The sequence below is a fragment of the Lathyrus oleraceus genome, chromosome 3 (assembly GCF_024323335.1).
Source record: "Lathyrus oleraceus cultivar Zhongwan6 chromosome 3, CAAS_Psat_ZW6_1.0, whole genome shotgun sequence".
NCBI lineage: Eukaryota > Viridiplantae > Streptophyta > Magnoliopsida > Fabales > Fabaceae > Lathyrus > Lathyrus oleraceus.
This window is the reverse complement of record NC_066581.1, coordinates 141,254,757-141,271,320: the sequence shown is the minus strand read 5'-3', so window position 1 is coordinate 141,271,320 and position 16,564 is coordinate 141,254,757. Positions and strand designations below refer to the sequence as shown.

The 16,564-nt window shown below is 36.7% G+C and overlaps 1 protein-coding gene across 1 annotated transcript; it reads right to left on the bottom strand.

Moving 5' to 3' along the window:
- Nucleotides 1-8,879: 8,879 nt before the first annotated feature.
- Nucleotides 8,880-14,906, bottom strand: LOC127125837 (DEAD-box ATP-dependent RNA helicase 57). The gene is made up of 12 exons (XM_051054675.1): nt 14,704-14,906; nt 13,565-13,682; nt 13,352-13,467; nt 13,157-13,248; nt 12,930-13,026; nt 12,700-12,780; nt 12,392-12,624; nt 11,082-11,276; nt 10,886-10,976; nt 10,219-10,341; nt 9,687-9,837; nt 8,880-9,510 (listed from the first exon to the last, which is right to left on the bottom strand). Exons 1-12 carry the CDS (start codon nt 14,776-14,778, stop codon nt 9,230-9,232), a joined length of 1,653 nt encoding a protein of 550 aa, XP_050910632.1. The 5' UTR covers nt 14,779-14,906; the 3' UTR covers nt 8,880-9,229.
- Nucleotides 14,907-16,564: the final 1,658 nt, after the last annotated feature.

The following is a 16,564-nucleotide window of genomic DNA, read 5'->3' as shown; positions in this document are numbered from 1 at the left end:
ATCCCCTTTCCACTTTTTACCCTTCCACTCTTCATATTCCCTTTATTTATTTATTTAATTATTATTAAAATAAATAACATCTTATAATAATAATAAAATATTCCAATAATCCAACTTTATTTAATTAAATTAATAAAATAAAATTTAACTCAATTAAATAATTCTCTTATTTTAATCGGGGTGTTACAACTCTCCCCCACTAAAAGAGTTTTCGTCCTCGAAAACATACCTCAAGCAAATAGAGTCGGATACGACTCCTTCATCTGATCTTCACGCTCCCAAGTCAAGCTCTCACCAGCTGGACCTCCCCAAACAACTTTCACTAGGGCAATCTTCTTACCTCTCAGGGTCTTCTCTTCTCGGTCATCTATCCGAATTGGCAACACCTCAACGGTCAAATTATCCCTCACCTGGATATCATCCAACTGAACAACATGCGAAGGATCCGCAATATATTTTCTCAACTGAGATACATGAAACACATCATGCAGATTAGAAAGCGACGGCGGTAAAGCTATCCGATACGCCACTTCCCCAACCCTCTTCAAAACCTGATACGGACCCACAAACCTCGGAGTAAGCTTTTTAGACTTTAAAGCTCTACCCACACCTGTCGTCGGAGTAACTCTCAAGAACACATGATCTCCCTCTTGGAACTCAAGTGCCTTTCTCCTATTACCATGATAACTCTTCTGACGGCTCTGAGAAATCTTCATTTTCTCTTGAATCATCTTAACCCTTTCAGTCGTCTGCTGCACAATCTCAGGTCCGAGTACAACGCTCTCGCCTGATTCATACCAACACAATGGAGTTCTACACCTCCTACCATACAATGCTTCATATGGAGCCATACCGATACTAGCATGAAAACTATTATTATAAGTAAACTCCACCAACGGCAAATAACTATCCCAAGAACCATTCTGCTCCAACACACAAGCCCTCAACAAATCCTCCAAGGATTGGATAGTTCTTTCAGTCTGACCATCAGTCTGAGGATGATAAGCCGAACTCAACCTCAACTTAGTCCCCAACGCTTTCTGCAAACTTTCCCAAAATCTAGAAGTAAATCTGGGATCTCTATCAGACACAATACTGGATGGAATACCATGCAGCCTCACTATCTCTTCAATATACAACTCCGCCAACTTCTCTAAAGAGTGATTAATCTTCATCGGCAAGAAATGCGCCGACTTAGTCAACCGATCCACAATCACCCAAATAGAATCATTACCTTTCACCGTCCTCGGCAATCCCGTCACAAAATCCATGGAAATGCTATCCCACTTCCATTCAGGAATCTTCAAAGGTTGCATCATACCTGCCGGTTTCTGATGTTCAATCTTTGACTTCTGACAAGTCAAACAGGCATACACAAACTTAGCAACATCTCTTTTCATACCAGCCCACCAAAACAACTTCTTCAAATCTTGATACATTTTAGTTGCACCTGGATGGATACTCAATCCACTCCTATGACCCTCTTCAAGAATACTCTTTTTCAATTCAGACACCTCAGGAACACAAACTCTACCTTTAAATCGCAGGATGCCATTCTCATCGATCTCAAAATTACCACCATTACCTTGGTTAACCATAGTAATATGATCAACTAGAGCGACATCAACTTGCTGACCATTCCGAATATCTTCCAGAATTCCACTAGTCAACTTCAGCATACCCAACTTTACACTATCAGCGGAAACTTCACAACCTAAACTCATATCACGGAACTGTTCAATTAACTCAAGTTCCCGAACCATCATCATAGACATATGTAGAGACTTTCTACTCAGCGCATCTGCAACTACATTAGCCTTACCGGGATGATAACTCAATTCAAAGTCAAAATCCTTCAGTAATTCTAACCACCTCCTCTGCCTCATATTTAACTCTTTCTGATCAAACAGATACTTCAGACTCTTGTGATCACTGAACACTTCGAATCTGGAACCATACAGATAATGCCTCCACATTTTCAACACAAATACAACAGCTGCAAGTTCTAGATCATGCGTAGGATAATTTCTCTCATGAACTCTCAACTGTCTAGAAGCATAAGCTACAACTTTACCATTCTGCATCAAAACACCACCAAGACCCATCAAAGAAGCATCACAAAAAACAACGAAGGACTCACCAGGATTAGGCAAGATCAACACTGGAGCACTGGTCAACCGCCTCTTCAACTCAACAAAACTCGCTTCACAAGCTACATCCCACACATACACTTGACCCTTCTTAGTCAACTGCGTCAACGGCAATGCCAACTTAGAGAAGCCCTCAATAAATCTGCGATAATAACCAGCTAACCCCAGAAAACTGCGTATCTCAGTAGCAGACTTCGGAGTCTCCCACTGTAATACAGCATCCACTTTAGCAGGATCAACAGAAATTCCACCAATCGAAATCACATGGCCAAGGAAACTCACTTCCTTCAACCAGAACTCACATTTAGATAACTTTGCATATAATCTCTTTTCTCTTAACACCTGCAACACAATTCTCAGATGTCCTGCATGCTCTTCTTCCGTCTTAGAATATATCAATATATCATCTATGAACACCACAACAAAATTATCAAGGTACGGATGAAATATACGATTCATATATTCCATAAACACACCTGGAGCATTAGACACACCGAACGGCATCACAGTGTATTCATAATGACCATACCTCGTACGGAAAGCAGTCTTCGCAATATCATCTGACTTCACTCGGATCTGATGATAACCCGACCGCAAATCAATCTTACTGAAAACATGAGCTCCAACCAACTGATCCATCAAATCATCAATCCTCGGCAACGGATACCGATTCTTGATAGTCACCTTATTCAACTGCCGATAATCGACACACAACCTCATCGTACCTTCTTTCTTCTTCACTAACAATACTGGTGCACCCCAAGGAGAAACACTTGGACGCACAAACTTCTTCTCAAGCAATTCTTCAAGTTGCTTCTTCAATTCAACTAATTCAGTTGCCGACATTCTATAAGGAGACATCGACACCGGACTCGTACCTGGTACTAAGTCAATGGTAAATTCGACTTCACGTTCTGGAGGTAAATCACTTACATCCTCCGGGAACACATCCTGAAATTCACAAACGACAGGCAAATCTACACTCACCACTTTCTTATCCGCTTGCAGAGACGCAATTAAAGCGAATATCTGAGCTTCATCTTTCACAAAATCCCCCACCTGCCTAGCAGATAGAAATCTTGCCTCATCATTCTCACCAACTTCAGAAAACCGTACCGTCTTCCTATAGCAGTCGATAAACACGCCATAGAATTCTAGCCAATTCATTCCCAGAATAATATCAATTTGGTGCAAGGGTAAGCACACCAAATCCACCACGAACTCTTTCTCGAAGATCGTCAATTGACAACCTCGACAGACAACAGAAGTTTTCACAGAACCATTAGCAGGAGTATCTATCACCATACTTCCGCCTAGGGACGACATAATCATACCAATCCTGGTCGCACACTCATACGAAATAAACGAATGAGTAGCACCAGTGTCAACAATAGCAAGTAATTCAACGTTATTAATCAAGCAAGTACCTTTAATCAGATTATCTTCTTTAGGAGCTTCAGTCCCACTCAGAGCAAACACCCTACCAGTAGTATGAGCTGCAGTAGCCGCCTTCTTCGGTTTCGAGCACTGCGAACTGATATGGCCCTTCTCGCCACAATTAAAACATGTCGGACCAGCATCCTTACATTCAGTAACTCTATGACCAGCCTGACCGCATCGGAAACATCTCAGCACTTTCTTGGTACAGCTATCAGCACGGTGGCCTGGCTCGCCACACTTGAAACATTTACCGGCTATGGAAGATCCTCCCCCACTTGGCTTCTTCTCATCTATCACTTTCTGTTTACCTTTACCATTCGGAGATGTATAAGGACTACCACGATCCTTATTCTTCTTCTCACTCAGACTCTTGTAGTGAGCAGTCCTAGCCTTGCTATCTTCATCAAATATCCGGCACTTATTAACCAGTGTAGGAAACCTACGAATCTCCTGGTAACCAATGCCTTGTTTGATCTCTGGACGCAACCCATTCTCAAACTTGACACACTTGGATTCCTCAGCATCAGCATTATTATAGTGAGGGCAATACTGCACTAGCTCTTCAAACTTCGAAGCGTAGTCAGCAACAGACATGTTACCCTGCTTCAGTTCTAGAAATTCCATTTCCTTCTTACATCGCACATCAGCAGGAAAATATTTCTCTAGAAAGGCCGTCTTGAACCTTTCCCAAGTCATCTCAGCACCTGGTACTGCAATTCTCTGGCGAGTGTTATCCCACCAGTTTTCAGCCTCTTCAGATAGCATATGCGTACCAAACTGCACCTTCTGTGCTTCAGTACACGTCATCACCCGGAAAATCTTCTCAATTTCCTTCAGCCAAATCTGAGCACCATCTGGATCATAGCGCCCCTTGAATGTAGGAGGGTTATTCTTCAGAAACCTTCCCAAATTCCTAAACTCGTCGACCGGCGGATTCTGCTGCGCCTGCATAGCCTGCGCCATAGCCGTCAAAGCCTCAGCAATCGCACGGTCATTTTCTCCGGCCATACTCTGCACAACACAACCACAACCGTTAAATATCAACAGTGTCATTTACACTAATTGACCAACAGGGAAAACCTCACATTATGACTCGACTGGACTGACCATGCTCTGATACCACTAATGTAACACCCTTCTACCCAAACGACATAATTATATATATTATCAGAGTACAACACTGTAGAAGAGTTTACATTTCATAAAAACATAACACTCATTACATTACAACATAAAACATATTATTTAATATTTAAAACTTCGCAGCGGACAACAACACAATTATTCTAATTCAGCATATAACAATTCATAAAAATGGTTCAACATTATCTCAATAAAACATCCCAACATTTGGTCATCATAAACAACATAAATAATAATCAACTATCTATCGAATCCCATAACCCCGGTGTCACATGACCAGAGCATTTGACTCGACTCTGTAGAATAACTCTACACTTATTCTTCGAACCTCAACAATAGCTACTCCGCTTTATCTGCACATTGCTCATCATAGATGAACATAAACACATGCAGAAGGGGTGAGAATTTCATTATTAAATAATAATATAACGACAGAAATATAAACCTAAATATATTTCACATATACCAACACAATTCATCATTATCATCATAATCAATAACTCGTGAACATCAACAACACAACACATCAAATGCAATGCACACACCCATGCATGACTCAACACGACTCGGTATACCCATTTTGTGACCACTACAGGATCACCACTCCCAGATTCATCACCATAGAATCCGAGTTCCCCGTAAGGAACCAAGCCTCTCAACAAGCCCGGAGTCAACAACATCATTGGAACTCATGTCCGTTCATCACTAGGCATCGGCCTTTCATGAATGCATGCACACCAAGCATTCATCATAATCAACATGGCAACAACAGCATCATATAGTCATGTTATCATCATCATTAACACATTCTATCATAAGAGCATATCACCTCATGCCACATAATCAAACACAGTATTATCGCACTCTACTAATATCTATACCACTCAAAGCAACGGGAATTGATCCCTCGTATACTATGCATCAGCTAAGTTACCTCGCTCAGCCTAAACAACCGAAACTGCACAACAACGGCCAGGAAAGACCACAAGTCTGCCCATACGCGTATTGCCCATGCTCATACGCGTATTGCCCACGCCTGGCCAAATCCATACGCGTATTGGCCATTCCCATACGCGTATGCTACGCGTATCACTTCCCCATACGCGTACCACCAGAGACCATTTCACGTTCAAAATTCCATCTTCCTCCTCCATACGCGTATTGCCTAGCGCCATACGCGTACCAGCCATCTCATACGCGTATTGCCTAGTGCCATACGCGTACCAGGCCATCTCATACGCGTATTGCCTAGTGCCATACGCGTATGACCAGAAACCAGATTTCCAGATCTGCAATGGCTCCATCTGCTACGAGATCTATCCAAATTCATCCCTCCACAGTCCAAATTTCACACAGAATCACTCATATCATCTAATACGATAGTCCCCTATTCGATTTCACAAATCCTAACATCATTGCATATAATTTCTACGAATTACTTCGACTAAAATCCTAATTTCGTTCATCCAATATTTCACCAATTTCAGCATATTATTGTTTAATAAGGTTCAGACCCCTTACCTCTTTGGATTGAAGGAAGCTCCGAGCAATCTTTGGCCTTTCCCTCTTCCTTCTCTTTCTCTGCAGCTTTTTTCCCTTTTCTCTGACTCTGAAGCACAACACGTGAAAACAACCTAAGTTTCACCTGGACTCTTTTATCCCCTTTCCACTTTTTACCCTTCCACTCTTCATATTCCCTTTATTTATTTATTTAATTATTATTAAAATAAATAACATCTTATAATAATAATAAAATATTCCAATAATCCAACTTTATTTAATTAAATTAATAAAATAAAATTTAACTCAATTAAATAATTCTCTTATTTTAATCGGGGTGTTACACTCTTTGCTCTCATCACATTCAATTCACCCTTGCTAACTTTCATAATGTGGCTATCTTCATCATACTTGTAAGAAAAACCATTTGTCTGTGGAGTACCTAGGGAAATCAATTTCCTCCTTAATTCTAAGATACATTTGAGTTCGTACAATGTTGAACGCCACCATTGTCCATGGAAATTTTAATTTGTCCCATTCTGGTGATAATACATGCTTTATCATCACTTGATAAAAAAAAAAAAACTACCTGACCGGGATGTAGTGAACCATTCTCAATGCAGTGTTATGTAGTAACAACAACCAGAGTCAAGAATCCACACATATGTGCATTGGTTGGATGAAATACACTGTATATTTGCTTCACTACCAAAGTCATCTATTTGGACTACATTTGCAAAACTAGATGAGGCTTGCTTTCTGTTTGGACAATCTCTCTTCCAATGCCCAATATGTTTACAACTATAACACTAAGTTGTTTTCCGATTCCGAGATTTATACATCTTTTTTCCAGAACCTCCATTACTCTTATTCTGCACACGATTTAGCTCCCTTTCACATACAAATCTCCGCCTTAAGTTCATTCATCTACACTTTGTCTCTTTTGAGAATGAGACAAAAAAAAATAGCAGTAATCACACCAAGACTTATATTTTCTTTTCCATAGGTCACCAAGTGGTTATAAGAACCTAGTAACGAGCAGAGAAAGATAATTGCCTTATCATCTTCATTAATTTTCATCCAAAGCCTCACCAAATCGGTGATTATGTTATTGAAGGCATTGCCATGTTGTTGCAAATCAGGTTCTTCTTGCATCTTCGGACTGTATAGTCGATGTTTAGGGAGTAATTTGTTCGTCAACGTCTTTTTCATATACTAACTTTCCAGTTTGTCTTAAACCTCCTCCAGCGTCGTCAGCTCCAGGATATGTTACATCACCTCATCTGAAACACATATGTGAATCAATCTCGCAACCTTGTTTTTCATCTCTATCCAGTCGGTATTCTCCATGTCGTTCGATTTTGTCTCATGCAACACTTTCTATAAACTTTGATGAGTCAATTGATCCTTAACCCTCATTTGCCATAATCCAAAATTATTTGTCTCGTCAAACCTTGTTACCTCGAATTTCACACTAGAGTTACCAACTATTAGAACAACAACCAACATAGAGGATTAAAGAGAAACGAATGTAAAAGACAATGAACATGATTGATCTTTTTTAACGCAATTTTGATCAATACTTTCATCACATTCTATCATTGACTTTTGTCTTATGAATTAAGGGTTACAGTGTTACAAGTGAAATACCCCTAAACCTAAACTTTAATCCTAAGTTACCCCAACAAACAGGTGGTCCAAAGACCTGTTTAGAGTTTCTACATGATAAGTCATACTCAACACAAAATATAAAAGAAAATCAAATAGCACAATCTGTACCATAAGCGAAATAAATATATATATATATATATATATATATATATATATATATATATATATATATATATATATATATATATATATATATATATATATATATATATATATATATATATATATATATATATATATATATATATATATATATATATATATATATATATATATATATAATACAAACAGGTGAAGAAAAACTAATGAAACATTAAGACATGACAGAACCAAAGGAAAAACTGTTTATTCGAGCTCCAAACTAAAAAGTAGCAAGTTAGATCTTAAGTTAATACACCCACCATCAATAGATCATAGATCACCGAATAAAGAAATAAAAAACCAACAAGGACTCCAAGTCATATCAAAATCAAAATCTCGATTCACTATTGATTAATCTAAAAGGATATGATTTTGAAGTTATTCTAAAAAGATACAAAGGTTTTCGCTAATCTAAAAAAAAAAACATTTACGAACACTATTTTTTCCTCCACTTCTTTCATGTTGAGATAATGTCATTCACATAAGTCATGAAATAGTTTTTAAATGATTAAAAAATAACATTTATTAAATGAATTTAATTGAAATACACTGACAGTATAAAAGAATTTTACACCATCAATTAATTATAGACGTTGGATATTGAACCAAATTTGACTTTTATCTTAAAAACCTACAAAATAATACAAACGGATGATGGTGATGAATCGACAATGTAAAACTTTTTACCCTTATTAAATAATGGAACAAATTAAATCCTTAAATTATGTTAAGAGACTTGAGCCCACATAAAATGTTTAAATAATTGACATATACTACAGAATTGCATGTATTATGTGCATGCCTTGGCATTGGAAGAATTACTAACATACTGTGTAGAAAGCCATCACACAATAAAAATCTATTGAATGAAATGTTGTTTCAACGTATATCAAATCAGACATTTTAGGATCAACAAAATTGCTTGTTCAGTACAAAGGAAGGCCCAAAAATTCCCATTTATGGGTGTTGCAACTGGCACTAAGGTAATGTATATGATTATATCATGGTTGGAACTTATATAAGCATTAGACAACATTCCCCGCACACCATCCAGTCACCCCCTTTTCATCATTTTTGGAGAGGGAGGATTATAAATTAACACTGTTGCATGGTCTTTCAAGAAATAAACACTTCAAGAAATTTCACAGGTCAAAAACTTGTTCCAATTTGTTGTTGTAATAGACTTAAAGATCTGGTTTAGTCGAGATAGAATCTTTTTCGGCCGGTGCTTCCTCCACTGCTTTTTCTGTCACTTGTTTTTTTGCAACTTTGTCAGGTTTAGTTGAGATAGAATCTCTTTTGGGTCGGTGCTTCCTCCACTTCTTTTTCTGCAACTCCGTCAACCAGGATGGAACTTCACAGCCTGAGGATGTCATTAGATTAGCTACGTTCTTCAAGAATGGAATATCCTCTTCTGTGTAAAATGTAATTGCTTCGCCACTCCTCCCTGCTCTACCAGATCGACCTATTGAAATATCAACATTTATATTTAGCAAAAAGTAGATTCAAATCATTATTAAAAATTGATGTATCAAAGAATATATAATAAAGAAAAGGCTCAGTGAGTGAATATTACAAATCACAGCCCCTCTAAACACTTCTTAAATATTAAAAAAAAAATGTTCATGTCGTGACACTAACCAATTCTGTGGATATATGCCGATGCAGAATCTGGGAAATCATAATTGATCACGCAGTTAATGCCTTTGAAATCCATTCCTCGAGCAACCACATCAGTGGCAATCAAAACCCATGTTTTACAAGCTCTGAAGTTGTCAACTGCGTTTTCTCGCTGTATAGAATTCAAGAGATTAAAAAAATCACATCATAGTTACAGGCTACAGCTAACTTAACAAATATGCGCTTTCATAATGGAGTACCCATTGCTGATGATCAGAGATTAAAAGTTAAACAGAATTGTATATTAAAAACAGGTTTGTCTTGTTCAGTAATGATGAGCAGATTAGTCAAGTACAAAAGCAATTGCACAAACAAGGAATACTATAATTTGACATCTTCACCATATAAATAGTATGGGCCAGAGATCTTGGTCATATAATTCATGGGTTTTCTTTTTTCTTTTTGCATTTTTTGGCTGAAGGGAAAAACGTTTCAGAGTGCCTTCATACTTTCCAACAAGAAGCTTATTTTGTTCAAAGGGATTGAGAACTACCTCTTCTTGAGACAAATCAGAATGGATGACATCAACTCTAATATTGTCGAATGCAAGTTCACCATACAGCTCCTTGGCTCGCTCCTTGCTTTGGACAAAGACCAATACTGGAGGATTTAGACTCTTCGAGATATGGAAAGCAAAAAAAAACAAAGTCAACAAATGCAAGCAACTGATATATTAGGAGTGAGCAAACAAGTGTTGCAATATTATGTTCTTTCCGCTAGTTTCAAAGGTAGATGTTACAATAACAAGTGTTCCAAGTCGTTACATATTTACACTCACAATACATTATTTAACACCAAACTGAAACAAGGTAAATATTAAACTATATGCATGCAACATACAATCAACAACAAAGCCTTATCTCACTATTTGGAGTCGGCTACATGGATCAAACAATGTCATAATATTTTATCATATATCATATTTATATCCAACTCATTAATCTCCAAAATCTTTATTAATAGTTTCTCTTAACTAGGCAGATTAACAACAGGAAATACATATTAACGATAAATTGTAATGAGGTTTCTAATTACTTTTCAATAAGACCCACACTGACCAAGGTTAAGTTGTGACCTGTGAGACAAAACATATTGAAGCAGAAGAAAAACAAACTGACTAATAATGCCTTTTATCTAAAGCATTCATTTTAGTTTCATACCTCTGCAAAACTCTGCCGAATTGCTATAAGTTTTCCTTCTTCACTTCCAGTAAAAACCAACCTCTGCTTAATTGTTTCAGAAGCCATATTCCTGATTCCCATAAAAGTATTAGATGTTATCTTTTACAATAGGGTGAAGAGTTAAAGTAATGCACATGAGCATAATGTTCTATTGTAAATTTTTTATTGAACTTACTTCCTGCCAACGATTACGCGAACAGCATCATGCATAAGTTCTCGAGCTTTATCTTCAATAAAATCAGGTAAAGTAGCACTGAATAGAGAGCGTACTATTGAGGGATTTGTGCATGCTTTGATAATAGCATCAATCTGCTTGAACATTCCAGGCTCAAATAGCTTATCAGACTCATCAAGGACAAGATACTCAACTCTGCAGCAACCAAAAGAGTTGAAAGAAAAAAAACATCAACACGCCTATTTGGTAATCACATTGCATGTCTAGTGTTTATTACTACTGTCTTTGCAGACACAACATTGAATACAGCTAAAAGCAGCAAGCAAAATTTGAAAATGCATGAACCATTTAAGTAGTTAAGGTTTTACATTACAACAGCCGACACCAACTAGGGTTGGACCATGCCACAATTTGTTGTACCCAATCAAATTTATCATTAAATAACATCACAGCCAACTGAGAGGCAAACAAACACTGAATTTGTTTTACCAATATACAACAGATATTTGATTCTCCCATCTTATATGAAACCATAATCTTTAGAAATAATTATGCTGCTGAACGTGTGTTTGTTTTCATGTTCAATGGGCTCCAGTGTTATCGATGGCAAATGGATGGAAGACCATGGCAGAAAGCCAAAAGTACACCATAAAAGGTCATGGCACCACCGTTCTTCACAAATTGGCCATGACAATTGTCAAAAAAAAAACACTGCAATCCGCCATGGCGCCAACATGGCAGATATTTGACAGCAATAATGGACTCCAACCGATTATTCATATGGATTTAGCAATTGCTTGCTTCTCAATAAACACTTTGGAATGTGTTTAGACTTAATTACTTTCTCCTGGGGTGGTAAACTTTGAAACAACTTAGATTTCCATGTTGGGTTTATGGTTTGAGTCAACTGAATGATCAACTGGTTACTCGTGTCTACTTCATTAATTCCACAGGGCCAGATAAAAAGAAACGTAAACGCAAATAGAATGAAGAATAACAGGAAAAATGTTCCTCAATGATATTGTATTTTAGCAGAAGGAATGAAGAATGACAGCAAAAAGAAAGTACCAACCCAGGAGATAATTTCACGATTTAGCATGCAATTGGTCGAGAAAGGACAAAGCAAAGTATAGCTCAATATGAGATATTTAAACTACAGCATAAGTGGCATAGAGGAGCAGCTGTAGACCATCATCACAGGAATTTAAAGTAATCCCTATGGACTAATATACATGTAATGATTTACTTGATTATTTTTTAGAGAGTAATAAGATTAAATCAATAAGCCAGATTTTTTTATTATTACACACCTGCTGAGATCAAGCTTTTTCCTCTGGGTAGCCAAGCGTAATCGAAAGGGCGTGGATATAAGTATGTCACAAGGAAAATTTGAAAAATCAGAACCTTCTAAAAGATGTTTTGTCATTAACTTGATACGAAACTTTTCCCCTTTGGCAAACTTTTTGCATTCTCGGTATGTTTGACCAGATAATTCACGGCTATGACAGATGATAACAGCTCGAACGCCACCTTTTGAATGAGCCTATAAACACATTTGATTATTGGAACCCATGACCCAGGATGTTGGAAGCAAAAGACAACAAAATATAAGCAATACCTTGAGCTTCATGAGCATGGGACACACAAATGCAAGGGTTTTTCCAGAGCCGGTTGGGGCACAGGCAAAGCATTCACGATCCTATCTCATAGTAGTGAAGGAAAATATCAGTAAAAACAATATTGTGATACTATCTCTCTTGCAAACAATATCAAGCTTGCACGAATCAAAACCAAGATCAAACTACATCAATGATTTTCGAAGAACATAATGTCCAATGTGATCCGTACCTGTAAGAGTACTGGAATAGCCTGCTGTTGGATTGGTGTTGGTTCTCTGAATCCAAGTTCTGCCAGATTCCGCAATAAATAGGACGGACATTTATAACTATAATAAACAGTTCATTTTAAGATTCTGAACCAGCAATGCCATGTTCATGTAAATATATAATAATAATAATAATAAGCAGAATATGTAACAACCAGATTCCAGAATAATAATATTAACAGAAAATTACCTTGTTTTCAACTCATCAAAGCTTTGAAGTGGGGACGGCACATTGTAACCGGACACATGAATGTTATGACTCTTCCTAAAGATAGCATCGCGCTAAATAAAGATGAAAAATGAAAGTGAATGGTCAGAAAATTATTGCACAAACTTAAGAACACGGAGAGTTCTATATATTGCACAAAACATAAAGGGCCTGAACCTCGAGTTGCTTATTTTTTTCTTTCTTCAGCCGAATGGACTCATCATCATCGGCTTGGACTTTTTCGCTTGACTTCGATGTTGAACTTCGGAACACACTGAATCCATCAACAGCTTCTTTTATTTGTCATAGAAACAAAGCAAAAGTGAGATAAAGAACAATTAATACAAGTGATATGTGACATAGAGTGTTAAAACATGAGAATGAGAATACCAGAAGAGGTTTTCTTGCGCTTCCTTTTCTTTGCAGACACAGCTTCTATTGTTTCCTTGATTTCTTCATCTTCTGTCACACTCTGAATCTTCGCCAAACTAGTATCGGCATTTTTTTTCTTTTTTTAAAGAAATAACTATTATCAGTGTTTCGCATAGATTAAGAAATGAAATAAGTAAGCATTAGGTTTTTTATGTTGGGTGTAACCCATCCTTACAAACTGATTTTTAAGGTGAGAGATGTCACTCTTTACAAACTCATTTCAAACATTTTCTTTATTTTTATGTGGGACTAGGGTTTTTACCAATACACTCCCTCACAAGTCACACCCATAACTATTGAGCTTGATGTATGGATTAAATGGCAGGTGGCCCAAATCGATAGGCTCTAATATCATAGTAAGTTTTTATATTGGATTTAACTCATCCTAACAAAACCGACTAGTAATGTAGGGGTTGTCCCTCTTTATAACCGCGTTTCAGACTCTCTTTATCATATGGGACTTGGGTTTTTCTCAATAGCAAGAGAATGACTACATTTTATCAAGCCTTGCTGCATAAACATGTTTGAAACCATCTCTCTCGTGCACGACTTACTTTTAAAAAACTAAAAGATTAAAATAAAAAAAACATAAAAAAACATCTGAAATCCTCCAAAAAAGAAGTCCGTCTCTTTGTGAACTTGTAACTTTCAAACCATGCAGGGAAGATTCTTTCCATTACAAGCTTCATTTGATTTCTTTGTGCTTAGCTCTAGTATCTGCTCTAATGGACATCATATTAAGAATACAGCGTGCAGTATCATCATTTTCATGAATGGCGAACTTGATTATATAATCAAAGTCCTCTTTTAAAGACTTCCAAAATTGCTAAAAATAGTCTTATCAGAAATCCATGTATCCCATAAGGACGCTTTCTGAGGATGTACAGTTTATCAAATTAGCTAGTAGCCGTTGTTAAGTTCTATATGCATACAAAATATCACGCTACTATGATTGACAAAGGTACATAAGAGAAAACTGCTCCGAATTTTAATGGTTGAAAATTGAGCAGTGATGAATATTTAGGTCAAAAAAATTGGTTGGAATTTCTTGAATTCACTTTCAGCGGCGTTTAGTTAAAGAGAGATTGAAATGGTACCTGAAACCTGGCAATATCTGCGCCGAATTTCTTTCTGTCAAAACGAATGCCGGCGAACAAAGAGTCGTTGGACATGGTGATGGTAGGGTTTATATCAGATTTGTAGTTGCAGTTGCAGTTGCCACCGTTCGTTAACCTGCTGCGGCGGGGACCCGAGCACTTTTCCTTGCAACTATTTTCACTTCTACATTATTTTTTTTGAATGACAATAACTCGTATTTGTTGGGCCTCATGCCCCTGTTAAAAAAAAGGGACTTGCTTTCGGTATGCATAAAATTCATTTCCACACCTCCTTTTAAGTTTTTGCTGTTTTCTTCTAAAGTATACCTCCATATTTTAGAGGATGATTGAGAAACTTCAAATTTAATTCAGGGGTATAATTTTGCTTATAAAAAAAAGGTGTTCCCAATTTTAATATTTGGAATAGTTTCTTTTAAAAATTGAGAGTATTCAAAAGTGACTTTTTTTCAAAATACTTTTATGATGATATGGAAATTAGTTTTTATTACTTTTTAAACACTAGAAGCAAGTCACTAGTGAAACCACCAATAGTCTAGTAAGTAAGTTACTAGACACGAAGTAACACAAGAAATTTTTAATTTATGCTTAATTAAAAATTTCTTTCGTATATAATACCTCTGTGATATTTGCTTACTTAGAACGAAGTAACATAAGAAAATTCTTAATTAAGCATAAATTAAAAGTTTCTTGTATTACTTCGTGTCTAAGTAAGCAAATAAATGTGTGGATATGATAGTGATAAATATGTAACTTACATTTATATTAGCCATCCTTGTGAGAATCCTTGCTTTGAAACCTTTCACACAAGAATTATTTTCATTCCTCCTAAATCTCTTGTGTCACAAGGAATTTTTAACCTTCATTTGAATGCTCTAGACAACATCGTAAACTTTAGTACCCAACTTAATAGTCCCATGAGATAATAATTCAAAAGTCATGTCTCAAGTTTATGTGCAAATAGGGACCCGACTATTGTGATCCTCTTTTTTTGCCTCCTCTTCAAGTGATTCATTCTCAATTAGTACCAAAGATTTTCCCTCAGGTATGGGGATCAGGTAAGGAAGTGATATCTTAATATATTATCTTATGTTTCATGTCGCAATATCCTAAATATTTAGGAAGATGTGGTCTAGCCGCTCAAGATACCTATGATCAACGTACTCTCGAGTGGTCGTGTGTATAACATAGATAAATTGATGTCTTATAATAGTTTGCATCTTATTGAACTAGGGCAAAATTACCTCTGGAAAGTACCTAACCATACATAGTAAACATTTGACCTAACCAAAATAGAATCTAATGTCATTGAAAAGGTATATGGCACGTTGAGTATCGTAAAAGTCAAGGAACACATCTTGTGATAATAGTCAAAATATAGGTTCTCAATACAATTTTCTAGTTGGATATCTTTTAAGCGAAATGAAAAGGTTAGCATGAGGCACCGTCTTGTCATACTCTTTGTTTGTCAATATTGGGGAAATATTGATAGATTCATGCATGCAACAATGTATACTAATTAGTAAATAATATTGAAGAAAATACTTTTAACAACTAATTAAATAACTACATGAATATTTTACTTGAAATAATGTCATATATATTACTAATTGTATCATCTTAAACTTGGTCACAACATCCAGCTCTCCCTATACAAGTAAGGCAATGTAACAGTGCCTCTAGTATAGCCAGTGATCATGTATAGATCCATGAAATGCTCTAAATACATCATGTGACTATAACTGGCCTTTTTTTGTGAAAATGGTTGAGTCCATCAAGTAAGGGAGATATATCCTAGTCTTGTACTGCTTGTACAACTATTTCTTAACACCTTCATCGGCCT

Bases quoted from the DNA above. Each gene is read 5' to 3' on its own strand.
- LOC127125837 (XM_051054675.1), bottom strand. From the start codon at position 14,778: ATGTCCAACGACTCTTTGTTCGCCGGCATTCGTTTTGACAGAAAGAAA. The intron at 13,468-13,564 runs GTATTCTCATTC...GACAAATAAAAG, and splicing joins GCGCAAGAAAACCTCTTCTG to AAGCTGTTGATGGATTCAGT. The intron at 11,277-12,391 runs GTGTGTAATAAT...TGGTTGCTGCAG, and splicing joins AAAAAGCTTGATCTCAGCAG to AGTTGAGTATCTTGTCCTTG.